Source organism: Pelodiscus sinensis, chromosome 2, assembly GCF_049634645.1.
Source record: "Pelodiscus sinensis isolate JC-2024 chromosome 2, ASM4963464v1, whole genome shotgun sequence".
NCBI lineage: Eukaryota > Metazoa > Chordata > Testudines > Trionychidae > Pelodiscus > Pelodiscus sinensis.
In genome coordinates, this window is record NC_134712.1 from 79,458,899 (window position 1) to 79,484,750 (window position 25,852).

Genomic DNA, 25,852 nt, shown 5'->3' on the forward strand with positions numbered 1-25,852 from the left:
GTTGTTGCTAACACTCTAGCCATTAGATTTGTTAAAGCAGAGATGAATGGGTAGGGATTTGTTTAACAGAAGGGCTTTTCAGTGTACTAAATCTTAGTACAGTCAAAGCTTTGTTATCCGGTACTCTGTTAACCAGAAAGCTTTAACCGGCATTGCCCCCAGCCACAATACTGTCACATCTTCAAGTGCACAGGCCTGGCTTGGTTTACCATGACTGGCTTAACAATTTTTTATTTAAGAAGTACTAACCATCTTTAAGTCAAAATAGAAATGTGAGCCCAACTACCTCACACTACAGAACTACCAATATTAAAAACGAGTTTTACTGTTGTCCATTGTTTTTTCCTAGGTTGATGGGACCTTCAGATAACCAGAATTTTTAGATAACCAGAACGCCCTAATCCCTGAGCATGCCGGATAACACAGGTTTTACTGTAGTTCTTCTGATACTAAAACCATATTCATGTAAAAATTAAGTTTTCTAAAGGGATGAATAAAGTACTATGCAATGAGGAGTTTCAGATTGTATTCACTGATTTAGTATTCCATTGATCCTATCTATGTAAATAGCACAACAGTTTATCACTTAGGATGTCATGGTTTTCCTTAACTGCATGAAGCATGAAATGTACAGAAGCAGAAGATGAGGAAGTAACTAAAGGAAAAGAAAATCAACTTCAACTTAGCTGTTTTATTAATCAAGAAGTCAAATATCTTTTTACAGGACTTAAATTGGTGAGTAATATTAAATATACCTTGTTTAATTTGCATTCTAAATGACCTATATCAGTGCCCTTGGCTTTGAGTCAGCATATGATAGCAGGTTTCACTTTCCCAGCTTTAAAAGGTAGCTGAAATTTTGGGGTGGAATATGGCAAGAGGAAAAGGGGAAGTAAATTGCATATTAACAAACAAATAAAACAGCACTACTTGGAACCTGACATAATGCAGCCAGAGATTAGGGGTGTAAAAAGTGCTTTTAAAACTTAACCATGTGACCACTAAAAATCCTGGTGGTTACACAGTTACATATATAAAGCTTTATACTGCAGAGCCCCTGGTGAGCCAACACTGCTCATACCCGGGGAGGCTTTGCTGCTCCAGTGAAACCGGCTCCTCAGGAGCGGAGCCAACAGCTCCTGCTGGCCCCCCCTCCCAGGGAACCAGCATATGTAGAGTGGGGAGGTCAGGCTGGGCCCCCATAGACAGGGGCTGCTGCAGCCAGTTGGAGCAGCCCCTGCCTGCTTGTGGGCAGGGAGCTGCTTCAGCCCCTATTGGTTGACAATTTACATTCCTACCAGAGATTGATTTCTAATTCCTGTTCTCTTCAGGAAGATCTATAAATCATGCTAAATTGTGCTCCAGACTATTATGGGTCTTGGATAGATATTCTCCATTAAACCGAGATGAGTAAAGCAAGTATCCTAAATGCTTGAAGCATGTCTTTCCAGCAATAATGCCCAATACTTTGTACTACTGAGGAAAAACGTGCAGGTAGCACTATTCATAATTGCAGATATTTTGATCAAGTCAGCCACTGTTCAATTTACCTTTGTAAAGATGCTTTTTGGCTGTTGGTGAAACAGCTGTCACACCAAATTGAAGCATACTAATAGGCCAAGCAAGCAGAATGACAACTCTGAGAACCCTTCCTACTCAAATGTAAGCTGACATACAAGGAAGAGAGAGGAAGGAGTACCTGTCAATTCTTGCTTCCTCAACAGCCAAACTGATTTTTTTTCCTTCTACTTCACCCATCCAACGGCAACTGCTAGAACAGTTACTGTACCGTCACTAATAAATCCAGAGGCAAACAAATATACAGCAGCATAAAGTAGAAGTGACTTAATGAAAGTGTTCTACACAAATTTCAGGGCTTTGCTATAATTTTAAGCCCAACATATAATGTATGCACTACCTGGATTACCATCAGTTGTGGTATTTGTACAAAATAATAGTATTTTGAGAATTGTTAACCTTTTCTAAATTATTTCTACAAGAGTTCACTCTTCTTTGTGAGAGAAATAGTGTATTTGGGTGCGATAAGAAGCTTTATGTACATTTAAAAAAAAATTACACGGGTTTCATCTAGATAAAAGTAAATTACCAGTAAGTAAGCTGTCTTATCAATAACCCAATTTCAAAAAGGAAGGTACTGCAATTACTGTTTCAAGAAGGCCAAAAAACATCTGGTAAAATATAAGAGGTTTGAAATTAGTTTCAATTTAGTCAATAAATGCTGACTTACTTTTGGGTGGACCATTTTATAAACTGATGACACCATGTCATTTTAAGATTTCACCAAGATGAGACCATGCTAGCTTCCTCAAAAATAGTCTCTGGATGGCTGATACTTTTGTGGGGATCACAGATTTACAATTCCTGTGGTATACAAAAACTCCAGATAGTTTAAAATAAAAAAAATAAGCAGGACTCTTCCAAATTGCTGCTTTACAAATGATGGCCTAATTTGACCTTGATTGGACCAAATTGCAGGCCTTATACCTTATCTGTCCAAAGACCTCTGAAGGAGGGTCTGCCAGACTGAGTAAATTCTCCAGCTAGGAAAATTGGGGGAAGGCTAAGAATCCTCTCCTTTTGGGACAAGCCACTGGAGGGAAGACAGACCTTCCAGAATTCCCAAAACTTGTAAACTTGGGATAAGGAAGTTATGATGACAACAACTAGGCCACTGTAGCTTTTAACTATCTGCATCTGATGGAGGTTCACTAGTAGGAAGTGCTGTGCCAGCAGCATGTCACTACCTGGCTCCTGGACTGCAACTTGAGATCCTGATCTAAGGGCCAGAAGATCAAGAGGTGAAGAATTGGTATAAAAAATTCCCTTAAAAGAAACAGAAAACTTTTTTGTCTGGTTACATCCCCGTCCATATTAATCTTTACTGTTAGGGTGTGGAAGCATTAGGAGAAAATCAGCCCTAAATACTGTCTCATAAAACTATTCACTAATGCATGTTTATAAAGTCCTGAGAGGCGTGAAACTTCCATATGTAATTTCTGATAAATAAGAGTGGTGAAACTTGTTTACAATATATGTTAACACACTTCCTTGATGATAACTCTGATGGAGGAAAGAGAAGTAGTTGCCACACAAACTGACCATCAGGTATGAAGCTTTTGAGCTGCTTTAGTTCTGAGGTTGTGCTCTAGACATTAGATGATTTTGGTTTCAATATTAATCCGCTCCAAGTTATAGATTTGATCAACTTTGGCTACAAATCTCAACTAAACAGCTTTACTAAACAACCAGTCATTTCTTTAGAACCCTCTGAAAAAGTATAAATATTGACTATTTGATGATGTCACTGATTCAAACTTGTTAGCTGTATGTCGACAGAATTGAAGAAGGTCTTTAAGAACACTTCTCCCAAGAGTTAATTTAATAACCTGACCAATCCGCAAGGGATGGTATTTAAGGTAGCGACCCTCTAACCATATCTGATCACGGGAGAGTGAGAGAGATTAGATTAAGGTGGCGCATTAAATAAAGACTTAAGACTTGGTTTTGAACTGAAAACCACCAGACTATATTGTTGCACAAATAAATTTAACAAAACAATACTTCAAAATAACTCAAGGGGGCAGTCCCCTCTTACACTAAATGGACCAGGAGGGGAAGTACCTCAAGGTCCCTATACCTACAACAGAGTCTACGGCGAAGACGATGGATGGATGCTGGCGACCTACGACCCTAGGGCTAATTGGAAGCCTTTGGGGAGGACCTGCCAGGTGTCCCTCGTCGGCTGATCCGGCGCTTGGCGACCTACGATCCTTTGGCTATTTGCTAGCTGCAGGAGAGGAACAGCCAAGGTGATCCCTCGAAGCAGGAGTTGAGATCGAAGACGGTCGATTCGCCTTCTGCAGAATTTCTGGTCCTCGACGCCTCTTCTCGCGCTTCGGTGCGACTGGATCGGTGCGATGGACGACTCTGGATCCTATCTATCCTAAACCTAACCTAAAAATAAAACCTTAAACTAATCCCGACGCGCCCGACGTACAGACACGACGACGGCCGACATACTTGGACCGACGCAGCCTGACGTACAAACTCGATGACGGGAGCTATAGTATCTAAAAGCTAAACTACCTTAACCTAACCTAAATGAGAGAACTGATCTTCCGTCAGGTTCTCTAAAGAAATAGCTTTACACGACCTTTCTCATTCTATCAGACCTAGGACAAGACTTGAAGAATCTCTCTCTCTAGAACCTAACCTATCCCTAAGCCCGACGCAACAGGTAACTGCTGCGTGACAGAAGCTTTTATAGTTTTGGCCCATACATATTCATGAACCCTAAGGTTTCAAATGATTGGACACTAAAGGATGCTCTTACGGCGTGTTTTAAACTGGTAGAACAGGATGCTTGTGAATATTCATAGATTATGTAAATTCCAACAGGTAGGTGAGTTGCTATTTTCAAACTCTAACAGCTACCTGTGAACGTAAAAGAATGCATTACTCAAATGGATGCTACCAGAAAGAGTTCTAAATTCAAAATGGAGTTTCAGACTCCATTTTGAGACTTTGCCAAACTTGCATATTTTTAAGTTTACAAACATTTCAATAATCGAATTGATATTGAGGTATGTATACAAGGATAACCTCCGTCCTTTAGCACTTATACAGATGTTTACAGGGCGAATCTACATCAAGATCTTCCATTTGCATTTACACTTCTCATTTAAATATCCATTTCTGCCTTACAAACTCCAGTCCAATATTGAGACTTATTTATTTATTTTTATAATGATTTGATATTTACTGCTATATTCTTTAATATAGCTTAGCTTTGGTAATATATTGATCTTATTTTTAAAGTTTAACAAGACTTTTACAAAAAGATAGTCATTTCTTTTAGTAATCATGGTTCCTAAACCTTTGAGAAGCTGGATGGATAACAGGTGGTTAATCTGAATGTATGATCAGCTTCCCCCAATTAGTTGTATGTTACTTGGTTTTGTTTGGATGTTACACTTACTATGTATTGTATTAATATTTCTAAACAATTCAAACAGTATTAAGAAAATTCTGTTACTCAGTTCAGAGCACTGGCTACGCTCTTGTTAATTTCACTGAGGAAAATACTAATTTTAACTAACATTTACAGTGTTACTCTTGTAATTGCTTATATCCTTCTGTGGAAGGTTCTGATATCTCTTATTTATAGCAAGCTATAGAAACTAGGTAGAAGAGTAGTCGGTGGAATAAGGACTATAGTTAAGATAGTATATGTTCCATACAACAGCTTTGGTTTTATATTGAATGGGTGAATATTAGTTCAGAATTAATATTATTACTAATTTCTTTTACAGCGTCTTCAAGAGGAAATCACAAAACTTTCTCCCACATTGCAAAGAAATGCTGTGCACATAAAATCTGTGAGTAGTAATCAGTCATCACTGTTCTTGTAATCTTATAACTTCATCATGAAACAAAAGACAGGACTATGCAGCACTTTTAAGACTAACAAGATGGTTTAATAATAACCATAAACTAACCATAACTAAATAATAAACCATCTTGTTAGTCTTTAAAGTGCTGCATAGTCCTGTCTTTTGTTTCAGCAAGACCAGACTAACACGGCTACATCTCTATTACTAACTTCATCATGTTGACAATAATTTTCTGGCTCAAAACACTAAGTTGTTACTGGAACAGAATCTGTTGAACCTTTGCAGATTTGAAGAATCAAGAAGTGTAAAAATGTGAGCAATGTATTTCTTTAATACCAGAACATCCAGAAGCTCCAATCAAAACAGGGCACTTTTGTGCTAGGTGTTACACAAACACATAGGAACGGTGTTTCCTAGGAGTTTTTAATGTCCATGTGCAAAATTACTTTTGTTATGATGCATCACATAACAGAAGTCATTCTTCACAGTGGCTGGGGTGGAACTAAAGGGTTGGGCTGAGGACTGTAAATGGGGATTCAGGTCTCAATGGGGCTCTGGACTGTGTGCGAGAGAGGGTGAGAACTCCAGCTGGGGATGTGGGCTCAAGAGTGGGTCTGGAAATGAGGGCTTTAGGGTATAGGAGGGGGTGGGGGCTCTGGAATAGGCCTGTGGATGAGGGGCAAGAGGAGACTCCAGGTTTAGGGAGGGGCTCATACCTGGGGTGTAGGCTGCAGTACAGGAGGTGGCTGTGGATGGGATGAGTGGAGGTGGGGCTTGGGCATATGTGGACTGCTCCTGGTCAGCAGTGCTAAGGCAGGCTGCCTGGTGCCTGCCTGTCCTGGGGCACTGCACTACGCCCTGGAAGCAGCCAGCAGGTTTGCCCCCAGCGGGGTGCATGAGGCTCTGTGGCGCATGACTTGTGGGCAAGAACACTGCCTTACCAGACCAGTTCCCATTGGCCAATGGCAGTGCAGAGCCCATGTTCAGAGAAGGGGCAGCATGTGGAGCCCTTCGGCCTCCATGCCTAGAACCTGAAGCTGCTGCTGGCTCTTTCCCACCGGCTCTGGCTCAGAGCTACCCTGGCTGTGGCAGCTTCACGCTCGGGCTGGAGGGCCTCTCTTTACTGCCTACAGTAGCTCTGACCTGGGGCTGAGGGAGGAGCCCCTCTTTTCAAGCAATTTTGGGACTTGGGGAGAGTCCCTTAGGTGAAGACCTGAGCCCCTGCGTGGGTATTAATAGGAAGCTGCACAGCTTTGCAGGATCTGAGCATAGGAAGACCCAGTCCCTCCAAGAAAAGCCTATAGTCTAAAACAAAAACGCTTAATGTCTAAATTTTCTGCGAACATTTGAAATGTAACGGATCCCTCTAAATATTTTATTTAGTCCAAGATTAGTCGTTTGCCTGCCTACCTGACTATTCAGATGGTTCGATTTTTTTACAAAGAGAAGGAATCAGTGAATGCCAAAGTTCTTAAGGTCAGTAGCAATCTTTATCAACATTATATTGAAGTTTAGCATGTCAGAATTTTGTTCTAGTTTATTAACGCAGATAATGTTGTTTCCAGTGGATTTGTTCTCAAATTACTCCTCATATAGATGGTACATCTTCATCCCAAAAGCATTCAGTGTCTTTGTATAAAGAAATATGTTGAAAAGGTCACAAAAACTGCATGGTCAGACTAAAATGTTTTTCTGCATGGAACTGAAGTAAACTTTACCTGATGCTATTAAGTATTTTGTTACCCTGTCTTCACCATTAGTTCAGAGGAGGATGTCACATTTGCAACTTTGTGAGTATTCTGTCTGTGGTGAGGGCCTTTGCTTTCAGCTTACTCCCCAATCAAAACTCAGAGGAGAACATCCAGACTTAGTGAGCCTCTTATCTTTGACTCACTGCTTTATTTTGTCGTGTTAAGGCAGCAGGGCTGCTTAGATTCCTTAGAACCTGCTTTTCCACCTTTTAGGAAAAGGAATGAGAAATAAAATGTAAACTATATAAAACAGAGAGAAGGCTTGTGTGCAATGTTCCTTCTAATATTTTCCATCTATATGTGGGTTGAGTTGTTACGTCCTGCACCAATATCAAAATAACGTGTGACTGTGTGCCCCTAGAACAAACAAAATCCCTAGCTATAATATACATTTTTAAACAGTTCATAGTTTTAGAAGAAAAAATATTAAAACAAAGGATACTTTATTAGCAAGGTGCACTGCTTAAGATATTTGCTTAATACAAAATCAAATAAGAAAATTAACACAGCCTTTGTAGCATTTTTATAATCCTTTCTATAAATTCAAGCTAGTAAACACACAAAAATGCAGTATACTGAAAACCGCTATATAAATAAAACAAAGTCATGGTCACTAAGTAAAAGCAAAAAATATACAGCTGAGGCCCAGTTTAATAACCTTCTCTTACTATAGTGTCTGGTCACTAAATCTTCAGGGAAAACGGCTTTCAAAAAATGAAGCATCTGCTAAAACACTAACATGATACAGACTTTTTGCAGTTCTCAAAACTACTCTTCTTGCATGCATGTTATCTGTGCACATAGCTCAGCTTTAAAATGCTAACAAATCTGAGTCAAATAACAGCCATGCCCTCATCACAAATGTTAATACAATATTTTCTGATAGTGGGAAGCAGAGTGCAAGGCATTTACTCAGGCTTATATAATTACTCTGGCATGTCAACTCTCAACTTGATTTAATACAGACCTGATGGGGGTGAAGAGAGTAGATGCCCTGGGGCAGAGCGATTTGAAAGGGCCCAGGGCTAGCTATCTCAACAGCGGCTGGAGCCTTAGGCCTTTTAAATCACGGATAAAGTGCTGCATAGCTGGCTGGGGGGGCACAGTGCACAGCAGACACACCAAAGGCCTGCTGTCCCCAGCCCTACTCCTTCTGGGAGTACAGAGCCAGCCCCCCTCAGTTAAGATTGAATACACACAGAACAGTAAATAAAGCAACAGAGGAAGTGCGACAGAACCGTGTAGAAAGAGGCAACCGTATCCTGGTTTGAAACTTTTGCTGTGTCTCACCAGCTCAGAAACTCCCAAGTAGAAACCCCAGAGCACATGGCTTCAGAGTATGCAGACAGACCCCCTGCTTCAAAGAGTTTGCAAATAAACTACCCAACACCTAGCACCTGCACAACACCTAGCACCATGCCTAGTGCTTGCTACTTCTGAGGCACTGGGAGTATTCTGAAGAGCCAGTAACTGCCACATAGCAAAGATCTGGCCTTGATGGTTTCCAGTGCCTCGTCCCAAACAGATTCTAAAACATAAGGGAAATCACTTGTCTGGAATCCAGCTCTAATTGAAAGGCCAAATAAACAGGATCCAGGGTAGAATTCTTCTAGTGAACAATTTACTGTGTATTAGTTACTAACACAGGATAGTTCTTTAAAAAAATCATCTAGATCAGTTTTCATATATCTACAACATAGTTTCTGCTAAGGTGCGCGTCTGCATGGCCGAGCACAAAAAATTCTTCCCCTGCCCACCTCCTCTGGAGAGCTGTGCAGCACCACTTGTGAAGCAAGCAGTTGCCCTAGTGGTGGGGTAGGCTGAAATGGTGTGGTGAGAGGGAGCCACTGGAGTGAGGGCCAGGACCTGCTGCAGCTCCGGGGGCAGGGAGGAGGCCTGCTCCAGTGGCTGGGTCTGCCACATGGTGGGAGGGGCTAGGGCCTGTTCTGGCAGCTGGGTCCGGGAATTAGGGTTGCCAGGTGTCCGGTTTTGAACTTTCTGTTTGGGAAATAAATAGAAAAATATAAATGTCTGGTATTTTCTAAATAAGATGTAATGTAGATTGTCATGTGATGTCAAGTGTGTCTGGTATTTTTGTTGAAACCATCTGGCAGGAATGGAGGATGGGGTGTCTGCTCCAGAGGCTGGGGGGGGCGGGGGCGGAGGGGAGTGTGTGTGTGTGTGTGTGTTAATAACTTGTGACACACATCCAAACCAGCACACATGACCTCAATATTGATTCACAAGCCAAAACTCCACTCCACTTATAATTGGAAAATCTTAAGAGGGAACGCTGATCTTCAACACTCAAAGAATTACGTTGTTAAAAGAATCTTTTTCTTTCTTTCTTTCTTTCTTTAAGCCATTAACCTATGTAAATTTTAAAATGTTACCATGAAGATTATCAAGGTTGAGGCCTAGTCCCATGCTTTTGCTCCAGTATTCATTCACTAAAGTCCCTACCCTGCAAGTGTGTTACATTGGTTAGTGTCAGGATCTAAGAGAAAGTAAATAGTATGAGAGCGGTTTCTTAAAGTGACACCAGTCACAACAAAATCAGATATTTTTAACTTTGAATTGCTGTACTTTACCCGTAATCTCACTGTAACAGAAAGTTCAGAGTGTTTCTTCAGTTTGTTCCCTGGGTGGACTTGTGTAGTTTAGGGCCTAATACTGTGCTTAAGATCTCACTGCAACCTAATCTGCAGTCTGCACTCTTTAAAAATTCTTATAACCTCCTCAGAACTCTAGGAAGAGGGCACATTATTAACACTTCTCTACAATAGCAGCCTAAATGGTTTATAATAAAAAAAAAAAAACACGCAGGTGAAGTCAGATCCTGCATTAAGATCTGCTAATGCAACCCTTTTAACCTTTCTGTTGTGGATTTGTTTCTCTCCAGTCAAACTAAATCTAAGCCCAGTCTGGCATCCCCAAGCGCTAGGCTGCTGATTCCCCACCCCATGGGGCTGGCCTCAGCCCTCCACCCTTGGCAAACTGCAGGCAGAGGGTGCTCCCTGGGTAATGGTTAACTGTTACCTGGTAAGCCATTCAAGATAGGGATGTCAACATGCAGCTGACTACATGATTAACCAATAATCCTATCAACTATGCGCATTCCTGCCCCCTGCCTCTGTATCAGAGGCAGCAAGTGGGGGAAGCGGGAGCTGACCCCCACAAGCACCGTATCCTGTGGAGCTGCATCTCTCCCCTCCCCCACCCCCACAACTGCCTTTCTGAGGTGGGGAGCAGGCGGGAGCTGGTGCTTGAGGGAGGGAGAGGTGCTTAAGTCTCCACTCCCCCTGTTCTGCTGCCTCTGAAAACAATTTTCTAACACCGTTATTGAAGTAACATCTAACATGCCCAGTTCAGGATGATGCCTACTGGGTAACTGGTTATCCGTTCACATCCCTAGCTGATGCCAGTGAAAAATATTTTGGCCTAGAACTGCATTGTTTTGTGTTAGCTGTACAATTTTAACAGTGGGAGTGCCACATTTTTCTTTCTCCATCATATCATTCTTAGCATATTGCAGAGCTTAGAATTATATCAAGCAATCAGATCACATGTAAATGTTTTTAACAATTCTGTTGTAGCTTGCATTACCATGACCTGTTACAAAAGCCCTTCATTTCCCTCCCTCCCCCATATGCAAACATACACAAATATTTATAGTCAGTTTTTCAGCAGAGCACTTGTCAGACAGTTGTGTATATTTCTATAACATCTGTTATGTGGACATCTAAAATTATTTGATACTTTTGAATTAATCAAGAAAAGGCTGTATCAGAAAGATGGCTGTTGCATTTAACTGATCAGAGGGGGGAATGGTAAACTAATAGCCTGACTCTTTTTGTAACTTGTTCCTAGGATGTCAAATTTCCTCTTATGTTGGATGTATATGAGTTATGTACACCAGAACTTCAAGAAAAGATGGTGCCATTTCGGTCAAAATTCAAGGATCTAGAAGACAAAAAAATAAATCAGCAGCCAAAGAATGTAGGTTACATGAAAATTTCTTAGCTGTTTTATATAGTTTCTTTAATGTTCGGTTTCATATAATCTGTGAAAATAGAACAGCATGTCTTAAAGCTAATATGTATGTCAATTTGCAAACCTGCATGCTGACATAATGGACAGTAGTTGGAAATTTTTTTCATTCCTCTTAAAAAATAATCTTTGGATTTGATTGAAAAATCTCCACCTTAGATTATACACACACTTGTGTATTGGTGAGATGAATAGTACATGTTGGACCACAGTTGTTCTAGGACCAGAGAGTCATGGTGGTGGGCTGGTGGCTGGGAGAGCCCCAGTGGCAGTAGGGCCAGAAATGATCTCCCCTGATCTAGCAAAATCCCTTGTCCAGACTGGTCAGGTCCTGGACAGGGAGGTCTAACCTATAGCTGCTTTAGATTTACTGTATGAAAAAGTGACCGTTTCATGTGATATGTTCAAGCAACTTCAACTTCAGTTTTGTAGGCTGTGAAAGCTGCTTATTATGTTAGAGAACGTTAACCTGGTTTTACCAATGTGCTTTAATGTCAGTCATACCAGCTTTAACTTGAGGACTTGCATAGTGATCAGATTATGAAACTTCAGGTTTGTTTAAAGAATATGGAGTAAATGTGTTCCAAAATGCAAGCTTGGAATATTCAGCAGTATTTGGTAAAAATACATGTCTAATTTGATTTAAAAATTCACCTCACACGACAAAAGGCCAGAAAACAATTGCCTTAAATATTGTACTTTTTTCACTACCTACTGAAAAAAATAAGCATAATACGCATGCATATGGGTATATCTACACAACAGAGATATTTCAGGATATCAGGGGTATCCCGAATAGCAACCCCCGTCTTTTGAACGCATCCACTATTTCAAAATATAGCAGACATGCTATTTTGCCATTCCTGTAAACCTCATTGTACGAGGAGTAAGGAATGGTTCGAAATAGCGCAGTTGCACTTTTTTTTTTTTGAGGGTAGAGAGCAGTCACATAGAACAAAGTATTTTTCCCACATAAAGTCCTGTAAATATATAAACTGTGAAATGTCCAAATATTGCAGATCACTTAATTCTCAATAGGATCAAGTTGTTCTCAGCTCTGTCTTAAGAGTGCCCAACTGACTGTGATTGATATTGAACTGAAGAGTGGGAGTAGATGTCTTTGGCTCGATATTACGTCTTTAAAACTGCTTTTTAATGTAAGCTTTGATCTTGTTATAGAACAGGACAGATCTAAAAGCAGTTTTCATCTCCTGTATGCAACACTGATTTAGATTCTTCTTTAAAGAGTCACGTTGTATGTTAAGCTGTACAATTGTATAGATATTGCTAAAGTTGGTCTGTTCATATCACGTGCCACCTTTGCTTTCATTTCAGTCTTTAATGAAGGACTGTTTTCCCTGTAGATTTGGGAGGAAAAGTGTTTGCTGTGAATAGCATTGATTAGTTTGTCTCCCATCTTTTTATTTTCCTTTCTAGCCTTTCCCCTGCTTTCAAGAGATGAAAACTTTCTATTGTATAATCTTGTTGGCACTCCATTCCATTTTCAGATTGTCTGCTGATATTATTCCTGTTGGGAATGTAGTCCCAGTCAAATATTTTCATGCATGTATCTATCACTATAATAGGGGACTGGAGCACATGACCTATAAGGAGAGGCTGATGGATTTGGGCTTGTTTAGTCTGCAGAAGGGAGGAGTGAGGGGGGATTTGATAGCAGCCTTTAACTTTTCTGAAAGGAGATTCCAAAGAGGATGGAGAAAAGCTGTTTTCAGTGGTGGCAGATGGCAGAAGGAGCAGCAATGGTCTCAAGTTGCAGTGGGGGAGGTCTAGGTTGAATATAAAGAAAAACTATTTCACTAGAAGGGTGATGAAACACTGGAATGGTTTACCTAGGAAGGTGGTGGTATCTCCATCTCTAGAGGTTTTTAAGTCCTGGCTTGACAAAACCCTGGATGGGAGATTTAGTTAGGGTTGGACCTGCTTTTATCAGGGGGCTGGACTTGTGAACCCCTGGCATCTCTCTTTAGCCCTAGGATTTCTATCTGTACTTTGAAAGGTAAATAGTGACTGAGTGCCCAACTTGAAATCTTAAATTGGTGTCATTTTCAGAATGTGGGTATTCAGCAGATTTTTGAAATCCGGTTCTATTAAAGTGTTTAGTGTGAAGCAAACTAAAACTCAAGACAAACAACCTCTTTAAAGATGTAGGCTGTACCTTTATAGTGCTATAAGCAAAGCATTTTAAAATTAATCATCAAAAATTCATTGTTTTCTAGTCTAATAAAGGTGATGGTGCACAGAAAGAAGTTAAATATGAACCATTTTCCTTTCCTGAGGGTAAGTGAATTTTGAGAGAGTTAATGTTAATTTAAAACTTGTATTCTAATTAAGCAAGAGCAAAACTATCTTGTCTATAGGGAAATTCTCTATTGGTGAACTTTATTTTTTCATTGCTTTGAAAATGAATCATCAAACCCTGGTGCAGTGTAAAATACAGGCAGTCCCCGAGTTACGCGGATCCGACTTATGTCGGATCCGCAGTTACGAACGGGGCACTTCCTCTCCCTGGTCTCCAGCAGACCAGGGAGAGGAAGCAAAGCGGCGGAACGCGTGGCCAGCTGACAGCCCAGACGCGCTGTGGCTATCCTGCTGCCCTCGGGCTCCACGGCTTTGCTCTGCTCTGCTCCCCGTCCCCCAGGTCTGCAGACCAGGGGGGGGGGGGGGGGGGGGAGCAGAGCAGAGCGGCGGAACGCACGGCCAGCTGACAGCCCAGACACGTCTGGGCTGTCAGCTGGCCGCGCGTTCCTCCGCTCTGCTGTGCTCCGCTCTGCTCCCCCTCCCTCTGATCTGCAGACCGCGGGGGGGGGGGGGGGGAGCAGAGCGGAGCATGCGTCCAGCTGACAGCCCAGACGTGTCTGGGCTGTCAGCTGGCCGCGCATTCCGCCGCTCTGCTCTGCTCCCCCTCCCCCTGGTCTGCAGACCTGGGGGACGGGGAGCAGAGCAGAGCAAAGCCGCGGAGCCTGAGGGCAGCAGGATAGCCACGGCGTGTCTGGGCTGTCCCGCTGCCCGCGTGTTCCGCCGCTTTGCTCCCCGTCCCCCTGGTCTGCAGACCAGGGGGACGGGGAGCAAAGCAGAGCAAAGCCACGGAGCCCGAGGGCAGCAGGATAGCCACGGCGCGTCTGGGCTGTCCCGCTGCCCCCGTGCTCCGCGGCTTTGCTCCGGACGCCTGTGGTACAGCAGCTGGGGCGCTGCCGGTTGGTCCCGTAGCGCCGCTCTGGGCGCCACTGGACCAACTCAGCAGCACCCCAGCTGCTCTGCCCCAGGTGTCCCCAAGTCAGCAGCTGCTGAAAATGACCAGTGGCTGACTTCAGGAAGCCCCTGCCCTGGGCTTCCTGGAATCAGCCGCTGATCAGTTTCAGCAGCAGCTGACTTGGGGATGCCTGGGGTTCTTAAGTTGAATCTGTATGTAAGTCAGAACTGGCGTCCAGATTCAGCCACTGTTGAAACTGATCAGTTTCAGCAGCGGCTGAATCTGGATGCCAGTTCCGACTTACATACAGATTCAACTTAAGAACAAACCTACAGTCCCTATCTTGTACCTAACCCGGGGACTGCCTGTAATGGAAAGATTAATGGCAAGTCAAGACATGTTTGCTATCAGGGTAAGTGCTCCCTGCATAGACAGACACCATTACAGGAGCTGAATATTCTTCCATTGGGCAAGCAGAAGACATGTTGTGCACTGAGAGGCACTTGCATTCTGATATACAGGTGCTTTCCAAGTGTCCTGGTTGGGAGTTGAATTCCAACATTAGAATTGAATTTAAATAGAAATATTTATTTTGGAATTATGTTTTGGTATTTTAATGATTAGTCAGCTCAATTCATTTCTCTTGTAGAATCCAGGCTTGGGGTACAAGTAATGAAAACACACTTGGGACTTTTTTTATTCATTATAGCAATACAAGTTCAACTCCTACTCTAGTGTGGTGGTGGCTTGGCTTTGCGCAGGTAGCAGACAGGGTATATGATTAGTAGAGCATTCAACTGATGTTCTATTTAACAAATGACTGCTTCCAAAGTGACTGCAGTGCAGAGCTTCTGAAGGACAAAAATCATAGTGCTGTGTGACTTGCGAGCTTTCTCATCCAATTTAGTTGCTTGTATTCTCCCATTTCAGATGCCTCCTATCCATCTGGGTTCATCCACATTTTTTTGCTAGACTTTTTTATTTAGTGATAGACAGCTAAGGAAAACCTCTCCCCTTTTCAGATGTATTTAAGATACACGCAGTGAGGTTTTACTTTAAGTTGTACCAATGTTTTCATTGGATTCTAAGACACCACAGGAGGAAATGCTGCCCCTACTGAATTACAGATTTTAAGCAGTTTTCAGGTTTTCATAATGAGTGATGACATCTACATGCTTGCAGTAATAACAATTCAATAAAACTATTTTCCATGTTTCTGTCTAAGTTCACAATACAAATAGGTAGGAGCAGGAACTTCAAAATAACTTTTCTATCCCATGTTAAGTTACCACAAAAAAAGAATTTCCAAAACCAGTGTTGGCAGGTAAAATGAGATCTGCTTTAAGTTCAGCATGCTCTCAAGTGTTGCTCTGAACTCAGCAGTATTTCTTTTGTAATAACTCAGATTCCAAAATCATTTATCCTGTTCTGTGGGGTGAAAGAATAATCCTGGTAAATAGTTGACTTTACTGTTGCATTAGTGCAGTGGTAAATAACTGCATGTGAAGAGTAGAAATATCATTGGGTTCCTTTGAAGTTGAACAGCATCAATGTTGGCCAAAAATTATTAAAATCTACAAAGATCATTTCAGGTAAATAAAGATCTCAATAGCTATTTCATATTGACTGTAGAATCATGCTGTAAGTTGTAGTATAGAACTGTACATTATTCTATATGTGGGTTTTGAGACCTTTTGGCAACTGATGCCAGGCCAGCACAATGTAACTCGTAGTACAAGGAAAAAGGTGACCTAAATTGCGATGCAATTGGTTCCTGGGGAAGTGTCGCAACTTGAATCCTCATTTACGATAGGCATTGTTCTCCGTTGTATATGCAGGCTGAGGATGTGAGTCGGGGGGGTTCCTGGCCCCTTACAACTTTTTTTTTTAAGTGCAAAACTGGAAGGTCACAACTTAGGCAGTTGCAACTCAGGGGTTTTCTGTACTATTTAAATGGGAAAACCTGCATTAAAAGCAAGGTTAAAGTTCTCTCAGATTTTCTGTAAGAGTCTGGGATAGATTGCAGACAATAAGCCAAAAAAAAAAATCACAGGAGCAAAAGTCATCTGTCCCTGACTTTTACTAAGAATACCCTGCTTTTGAGGGGAGGGAGCATAGGACAAATAGAGCAATGGAGACCGTGCAGCTGATCCAGCCCTATAGCTACTGCTTTGGCAGCCCTGTTCCAGAAGAAGTCAGACTCCATGAACTCTGCAATATTTAAAGGGGAGTCTGGCAAGACAAGCTTAAAGTGAATACAGATTAATGTTACTCAGTAGGTTCTGTGCTTTGCATGTAAAGTCCATTTAATGTGTGAGTAATCAATGTGATGTATTTTTTCCCCCCCAGATATTGGCTCCAATAACTGTGGTTTTTACGACCTGCAGGCAGTGCTAACACATCAGGGAAGATCTAGTTCCTCAGGTCATTATGTGTCTTGGGTAAAAAGGAAACAAGGTAAATAATCCTTTTCAGTGCTGTTAGCTGCACTGCTTAACTTGTAGCTAAGTTTTTCATTTAAACTGTTTTAAAACGGGACCTTTGTATCCTTTAGAAGGAAGAGGTATCACTAAATATGCTATTTATGTATTTGAGAATTACAAGTATCTTTGTTTTTTTTTGTAGATGAATGGATTAAATTTGATGATGACAAAGTCAGCATTGTTACACCTGAAGATATTTTGAGGTTATCAGGAGGTGGAGACTGGCATATAGCTTATGTTCTACTCTATGGACCTCGCAGAGTTGAAGTAATTGAAGATGAACACTAGCCTGCAGTTTTAATGGTTCCTGCCTAGGTGTGAAATAAATGTTGATCGCTGACCATTTCTTTAGCCCTGGAGCTTTAACAGTGGAGACATTTTGTTCAAGCCATTTCTCCTCACATGAAGTGGGAAAATTAATGTTTTTGAAACTGCTCCATGTAACAAACAAACTCATTGCTGGACTGTACTGCTGCTCACTCAGTGGTACAACAAACAGCTTTAACCTAAGGATAATTTTTTTCAAACTAATTAAAATGAGCCTCCCTCTAACTTCAACCAAATATTTATTACACACCTATCATTTGTTACTCTTGCATGGTTTATGGCACTTGTTCAATCGCTGTCCATCCTTTGCCTTGTCTGACAGTTTTGCCAGGAACGTGAAAGGGAAATTGTCTCCTTGTGTAACTCAAGTGCTGCTGCTCATAACCCATGAAAACATGGCTACAATCAAGTATTTGTCCAGCGTGACCTGCTGCCTCAGTATGTCCTGTTGCTGGCATTTCATGTCTTTCAAATAAATGGTGATCAACACAAAGGTGCTATTATTTAAAATTGTCCTTTCTTTGTCCTGAAATGTGATGTCATCTGTGTTTCAAAGCAGGTAGTTACACTGCAAACTAAAGTGACCACTGAATCAGTCACCTCAGTACTTGTCAGAGCACATAGGTAAATGCTATGGATTCTTTAGGAACTGTAACTTGTAGAGCAGCATCCCAAAAGTATCTGTGAGGCTTAATTCAGAGGTTCTGATGCCACTTCTCATGCACTTTTACTACTGAGCTCCTATGGGCATGTTCTTCTGTACGTCAAGGCAAGAGGTGCTGTCCCCTGCAGAAAGTAAAACTGAGATGTAAACACTATTGAATGCTCAATCCATTTTTTTTAAGCAACTGTCCTTTTAAAGCAGGTTAAATAGAGGAAACTTCTACCAGGCCTTGCTCTTGGAATAAGAACTACTCTAATATTATCAATCTGGCTGCAGAATTCTTCCAGGTAGAAGGCACACTAATACAGAACCTCAATTCATTTAAATTACAATACACAATTTTATTTCTACACCCCTCAGAAGCAATGCCAAATTGTGGAGGAGCTGCATGAGAGGGGAAGGAGGCTGGAAGTGAACCTGTTTGGTTGTGAATGGGAGAAATATGGAACAAGGCTTAGGGGCTTTTGTGGGCATATGGAATTGGCTAACCCTGAGTTCTCCTAGTCTGTCTAGTACATGTGCTCTTGCACCCTCCCCCCCCCCCCCCCCCACAGCTCAATGATTTAAGTGGTAAGATTTTATTTAAAAAGACTTTCCTGTTTGTTTAGTTACTCATGTTACTTAAATGTAGCCCTAGAGATACAAGGAAGGCCTACAACTATATCTGGACTGGCATTCTTTTAACAGAAAAGTTTTCCGTTAAAAGCATTTGCAGAAAAGCGTCTGCCAATCTAGACATGCTTTTGTGCAAAACAGCCCCGATCACCATTTTTGTTCTTGAAGAAATTCAAGTGGCCTGTGTAGACAGCTGGCAAGTTTTTCCACAAAAGCAGCTGCTTTTGCAGAAAAACTTGCTAGTCTAGACACAGCCTAGGAGTCCTACCTTTCTATTTAAAAGCAAGAATCTAGCTTCCTAAGACATTCTGCTATCTTTTCTCCACAAAATTTACTACAGCCTCTTTGAACCCTGATCTCCTTTGTTAGTCATCTTACCTCAGATCTGGCTGCAGTGTTCTCTTGTGCTCGTTCTCCTAGGTTAAGAGATAAATAAATGTACTCAATCTGCAAGAACTGGGGAGGAGGAGGCAGCACCATGTATGGGTCTATTAAAAACCTAAGAAACAAATGCATCCCCCTCACAAATTTGGGCACTCAAGTTAGGAAATGCCAGAATTAAGGTTGGCTGGGTAAGTTTCATTGTGTTCCTTAGTCCATATCTGTTAGTGATAGTCATTACACAATTACATACTACTTGTGCTATAGGATCTCTTACCTCATTCAGTGAACAAGTTTAATGATGCTTAGAAAGGTGCAAGGCTGCGTCTAGACTGGCATGATTTTCCCAAAATACTTTTAACGAACAAGTTTTTCCATAAAAGTACATCTAGATTGGCAAGTGCCTTTGTGCAAAAGAATCCGTGGCCAGCCTAGATCCGATTTTGTGCAAAACATTCTTCCCTGTCTACACTGGCCCTCTTGAGCAAGTATTCTTGTGCAAGAGGGCTTTTTCCTGAGCAGGAGTGGGAAAGTATTTGCACAAGCAGCACTGATTTTGTACATTACAAAGTCAACGCTCTTGTGCAAATTCAAGCGGCCAGTGTAGACAGCTGGCAAGTTTTTGCACAAAATCTTGCCAGTCTAGATGCACCCTAAGTGGTTTTTTTATCCTGTTTTGTAGCCCTTGGCCACAAACTCCACTCTGAATTACATGTTTTCCTACCATGCTTATCACACATGTATTCTTATGACAAAAGGTAGATCCAGCACTCACAAGTAAGTGCTTCTAGTGCAGCCTGACCTGTACACTGATCACAGGCTGGTAAGTTAACAATCCTTGTGGTCAGTGTTTCTCTGGAGATTAGAAAAGGAAGGAACTATAGAACAGTTTGAGGTGGCTCTTGACAACATATTTGTTCTATTACATCCCTAGAATTTACAAAAATTATACCATCATTAATTGCCTTCTTGAGAAAATAACTCACTTGATATTTTATAGTGTTAAAAAAACCCATATAAAAGGCTGACATGACATTCCTCTAAATATCAGGAGACAAAGTGCTGGGTCAGAGCATAGACTTGACTATAAAATCACTGATGGGAATTTAGTTAATCAATCCAAATGATATGCACCTGTGTTTTTCCTGCTCATGACACAAAACATTGTTAATGTGGAAGGGCCAAGATCAATCATTTGTTAACAATCTTTTCCATGTTGACAATATGTACAATGGTCTAAAACATCAGAACTCCACTTAACCCTAACTCTTTTAGGGTTAAGACTCAGGAATCAAAACAAATTAATCTCAGATCACCTTGTACTCAACTAATTCCATCTACCTTAGTACCATTGTTCTCCCAAGTGCCAACGAGCAAGAAAGTAACAAAACCCAAGGCTACATCTAGACTGCCCCCACTTGCACCAGAGAATATGCAAATGAGGCAAAGCAGTGAATATGCCACACTTCATTTGCATATTTAATGAGCCACCATTTTTGTGCAAAAAGGAGCCATCTATACAGCTCCTTTTTGCACAAAACCCCCTCTTGCGCAAGAGCTGTTCTGCCTGAAAAAAAAAGCAGAACAGCTCTTGTGGAAGAATTCAACCCCATAAACAAAGGTAGTCAAAGTAAAGGTAGTCCCTCAAGTCCCATAAGCAATCAGAATCCCACTCTGCATGGCACCTACCTCCAGTCTCCACTCAGAGACAGTTTCTTGGGGATAATTTCCATTTTGCTAGTAGCATCTCCCACAGTTTTGGACATCTGGGTTGCTCTCCTCTGTCTGTGGCTCACAGAATGGATCAGTGTTTTGGCTCTGTGCAGTCAGTCTATATGCCCTCTACTCCTGCTTGCTGTGAGATGAGACACTTCCAAGCATCATCATTAACAAATATTCTAGAGATAGCAAAATAACTCTGTTCTTTAGCTCAATGAAGACGCAGGATAACAATAGTTTTGATTATATGATTATTATAAGAAGTTACAATAGGTTCATATTCGTATTAAAAGTTAAGGAAAAAACTAGCAGGCCTATGCCTGGGACTTTTCACCTAGATTGCACAGTAATTGTGTATATATTTAGTTGTTTTTCAGGTGATATCTCTGTGAGTGCTCCAACTTTGGTGACAGGTGGCCCCAGAGCTGCAGATCAGAGTCTTTTGTAGCAGTTATTAGTTGGCCACTCATGCCAGTCACACCTTGGTGTTTCACGCCTTAACCTCCTTCCCCTTCAGTTTCTCGAGTTCATCTCTTGCCTCAGGCATTTTCTCCTCATGCATTTATCGTAGTGTTGTTTCTCCTTAGCTAGCCATCAGTTGAAAAAAAAAACCAACAGAGGACTGCAGGGCAGAAGGGCCTTCTGACTGGAAAGTCATGTCCCTCGACTTTCCCCCCACCCTCCTCCATGTTTGTTTTTGAACAAAGAAAAAAAGAGAAGAACAAAGCGGGGCTCACCGAGGTTTGAAAAGTGTGACTTATGTCAAACCCATGCGTGTGTCTGACGGTCATGTGTCCTGTATTCACTGCCTGAGAGAGGCTCAAATACCTCAGAAATGTGAGCATTGCCATAACCTCATGGCCCATGCAGAAAAGACAGGGAGCTTCAGCTCCGAATGATTTTATTTGAAAAGGCCATGCAACCCATGGATAGGCCCCTCAGAAGTGAAGAAAAGATCTGCTTCACCCTTGCCACATAAGGCCTCAATGAGGAGAGCCTCTCCAGTTAAATATCTTCCTCTGACACCTCCTAGAATTAGCAGGAGACACAAACCAGGTAGACCATCCACCAACACTACTTCTAAGGCTCCCACCTCCCTTAGTGTCAGCTCGAACATCTTCAGCACTGGAGGCCACACAAACAAACCTCAATACCAGCCCCAGCAAAACACTGACACTCAGTGCTGATAAAGTCACCAGCACCATGGGCCAAACAGGCCCTACGCAGGTCATCTGTGCCACCATCAAATCACACGGCATCAGCTTCAGTGCCGCCACCGGCACCACAGCAGGACCACACGTGCGGTGAGCAATCAGCACCGTCAAGGTGCATCTCTGAAGCACACTTCCCTTCCACCATCCAGGGAACACCCTCCAGTGCCATTCTCCCCCATGCTTCTCTGCTTTCATCATATCACCAGGTTCATCAGATGCTGTCTGAACGCTCTGCCTTTCCAGAGATGACCAGAGGAATGTCTTCTCCTACGATGTCCAGACATTACTACAGACATCAAGAAAGGCAACGCCACCCTTCTAATCACACTCACTGGCCATATCCTCTGCCTCAATTCTCACCTCACTGGGTTCCAGGGAAGCACTGAGGCCCACATAGATACCATTCCATGGCAGCAGCCACGCCAGCTAGGAGGCCCCCACCAAGTTCACCCTCTCGCACACTCCCGACTACAGTGGATTCGGAAGAAGAGGAAGGCCAAATTCAAGATGAGTCTGACATGCACGCTCCCAGCAATTCACCTACTGATAACTTGTCTTCATCACTGGACAAGGCCGTGATCCCAGAGGATACATGTCCTTCTGATGACTTGAGGTGATTTCAAGAACTTTTTAAAAGAGTAGTTACTATCCAAGAGGTTAAATTTCAGAAGGCTAAAGAAAAACTGAACTGCCACCTCAAGAATATCCATCCTAATTCTCAAGCTAAGATCACATTACCCATTGATAAGATGATTATGGAGGGATCAGACAAGATATGGCAAACCCCTGCTTCAATCCAACTAACATGCAAACGTGCAGACAGAAAGTACTTTTTCCCTCCTAAGAACTTAGACTTTCTCTTTTCACACCCACAGCAAAACTCCCTGGTCACTGATGCGGCAAACCACCGGGCCAAGACTCTGCAATTCAGATTGACGCCAATAAGGAGCATAAGAAACTGGATCTACTTGGAATAAAATTATACTCCCCTGCACCTCTTCAGCTCCACACTGCAAATTATTCAGCACTTCTAGCCAATCATGACTTTGATAACTACTCTAATTTGGCAGACCTAATGGAGCACTTCCCAGACTCCAAAAGACCCATCCTTCAGTCTGTGATCCTTGAAGGTCATACTATTACGCACAAGGCCTCACTCAGCATGGCAGACAGCTGCCAGGGCAACAACTATGACTGGGGTAACATGCAGAATGTTTTGGCTCCAAGCAACCAGGGTACCCAAGGACCTCCAATCAAAGGTGGAGAACCTCTCCTTTGATAAGTTAAAGCTCTTTACTGCCAAGATGGATGAGATCCTACACAGTAATAAGGACTCACAAATCACACTACGTACCTTGGGCATGTATATGCCACTTTACCAACAGAAACACTACATTCCCTATCATAAGAACTGGGACAGCTACTACAACTGGTCACAGCAGAGGTCCTAGGACTATAATTGACCCAGACAGTGGGCTCAGAGGAGGCATCCACCTCAGTCACACTCCTCCATGTCTAAGGTGACCAAACAACAAATTTGATAATTTAGTCAAGGGTCTGACCGACCTCCCCATCAATCCAGTGCCAGCAAATCACAACCGTTTTTTTGCCCACAGACTACATCCCTTTTTGAACACTGGGATTCCATAACATCAGACCAGTGGGTCTTGGAGATTATCCATAGGATATACACTATTCCCTTGATATCACTTCCCCTTGCCCTTCCTTCTACGCCATCTCTCCTCAGGGATCCCTCTCACAAGACTACTCTGAGACAAGAAGTTGACTGCCTTCTTCTAGAGGCAACAGAGAGGGTCCCTGAGGGAGGGGTTTTTATTCCAATTATTTCTTGACCCAGAAACATACAGGCAGCTAGAAACCGATTTTAGATCCACAAATTAAACCAGTCCTATGCAAACAGAGGTTCAAGATGGTCACACTGGCATCAATTATCCCAGCACTGGATGAAGGGATTGGTTTGCAGCCCTTGACTTACAGGATGCATATTTTCACGTCCCCATACACCCAGCCCAGAGAGGATATCTATGATTTTATGTGGGCGAGGACCATTTTCAATACAGGGTCCTCCCCTTCAACTTATCTTCCACACACCCCACATTTTTTTCAAAGGTCCTTGCAGTGGTGACAGTGCAACTTCAGCAATATGGGTTAGTGATATTTCTTTATTTGAATGATTGCCGCAAAGGGTCGGTCATACAGAGGCAGCTGACAGTTTGCAAAACCAGACTTTTATTGCACCGTTTAAGGCTCCAATAAATGAGCAGAAATTACCTCTAGATCCCATTCAGGATATAGAGTTTATTGAGGTTCTCCTCAAACTCATGCAGATAAAAGAATTATCTACCACAACAATGCTTTTTGGCCATACAAGATCTCATAGCAACATTAACCATAACTCCTTCCACTACCATTCATATCTGTCTTCAGCTAATGGGTCACATGGTGCCCACCACATACGTCATGCGCTTCACATACCTTCACTTTCATGCCCTGCAACATTGGCTGGTGTCAATCTATGAGCCCTCCCGCCTTCCATTTCACAAATTGGTCACTGTTCCAAAGAAAGTATTGGATTCTTTCTAATGGTGGACGTCACCCAACAACCACCTACGGGGTGTTCCTTTCCTTCAGCCTGAGCCAACGGTGCAAATCACTATCAACACCTCCCTACTGGGCTGGGAAGCGAACCTCTCAGCATACCACTTAGGGCAGGTGGCTGTCCCATGAAATCACGTTTCATATCTACTTGAACTCAGGACTGTGAGGAATGCATGTGCACACTTCGAACTCTGTTATCCGCATACCTACAATGTGATCACCATGTTCTATATAAAGAGGCAGAGGGGTGCGCCCATCCCCAACCCCTTTGTGCAGAGGCCATCGGTCTAGGGAAGTGGTGCATTCACCACGGAGTCACCTTAAAAGCCACATACCTCCCCGGGATGAACCATGTCACAGCGGATGCCTTGAGCCACAAATTTCTCCACCAATCATGAGCAGGAGTTACACCCCACAGAGCTTGCCCATGTGTTCCATCGTTGGGGCTATCCTTCCATAGACCTCTTTGCTACTCAGCAGAACGTCAAGTGCCCCCGGCTTTTGCTCTTGGGCCAATCTTGGCCAGAGCTCATTGGGAGATACTTTCCTGATACACTGGCACCAACTACTCTACTACGCATTTCCACCAATTCCGCTCATCCCAAGTCCTGTGCAACATTCGCTTCGACTGTGTCCTGCTCCAGGCAAACCTGGTTCCCGTATCTCCCCTGCATGTCGCTAGAGCTACCACATCAGTTTCCTCAATGTCACAGCCTCCTCTCAGAACCAGAGGAAACTACTCCACCCTCAGCCTCATACTCTTCACCTACAAACATGGCTCCTCTCTGGTTCCATGGAGTTGAGTCCCAGTGTTCCGAGCAAGTGAAATCTGTTTTCTTTCATAGTAGGAGGCCGTCTACCAGATATACTTACCAGTAGAAATGGAAGAATTTTTCCCTTTGGTGCCAATAAGCTCACCTTGATCCCCGACACTGCTCTGCTTCCCTGTGTCTTGGACTACATTTTACATCTAAGACTGGGGGGGTTATCCCTTTCTTCTGTCAAGATACACCTGGCAGCAATAACAGCCCTTCACAAACAAATAGAAGAGTCATCTATCTTCACACACCCTACTACAAGATTTCTTCAAGATTTCTGACTTTCTACCCCCTGCAACTACATAGGACCTGAATTTGGAGCACGACTGTCTTATGCAACCCCCATTAGAACCTATGGCCACATGCCCTCTTCTTTTCTTTATTATGAAAGTGCTGTTCATGGTCGCTATCACCTCAGCCAGGAGGGTCAGTGGAAGAGGAGCATTGATGATCGACCCACCCTACACAGTCTTCTCAAAGGACAGAGTGACTTTGTGATCATATCCTGCATTTTTGCCAAAAATTGGTACCTCACTCCACCTCAATGAGCCCATAGTTTTGCCCACCTTTTTCTCAAAACTGCATA

General features: G+C 42.5%; 1 protein-coding gene across 1 annotated transcript in view; it reads left to right on the forward strand.

Moving 5' to 3' along the window:
- The window catches only part of USP14 (ubiquitin specific peptidase 14), a 38,039-nt gene extending 20,300 nt beyond the window's left edge, over positions 1 to 17,739 (forward strand). The window contains exons 10-16 of the mRNA XM_075920914.1: positions 621 to 735; positions 5,334 to 5,399; positions 6,798 to 6,890; positions 11,036 to 11,164; positions 13,453 to 13,513; positions 16,776 to 16,883; positions 17,052 to 17,739. Coding sequence (XP_075777029.1) covers positions 621 to 735; positions 5,334 to 5,399; positions 6,798 to 6,890; positions 11,036 to 11,164; positions 13,453 to 13,513; positions 16,776 to 16,883; positions 17,052 to 17,197 — 718 coding nt within the window. The 3' untranslated portion in view covers positions 17,198 to 17,739. The remainder of the gene's footprint in view (positions 1 to 620; positions 736 to 5,333; positions 5,400 to 6,797; positions 6,891 to 11,035; positions 11,165 to 13,452; positions 13,514 to 16,775; positions 16,884 to 17,051) is intronic.
- The last annotated feature ends 8,113 nt before the right edge of the window (positions 17,740 to 25,852 follow it).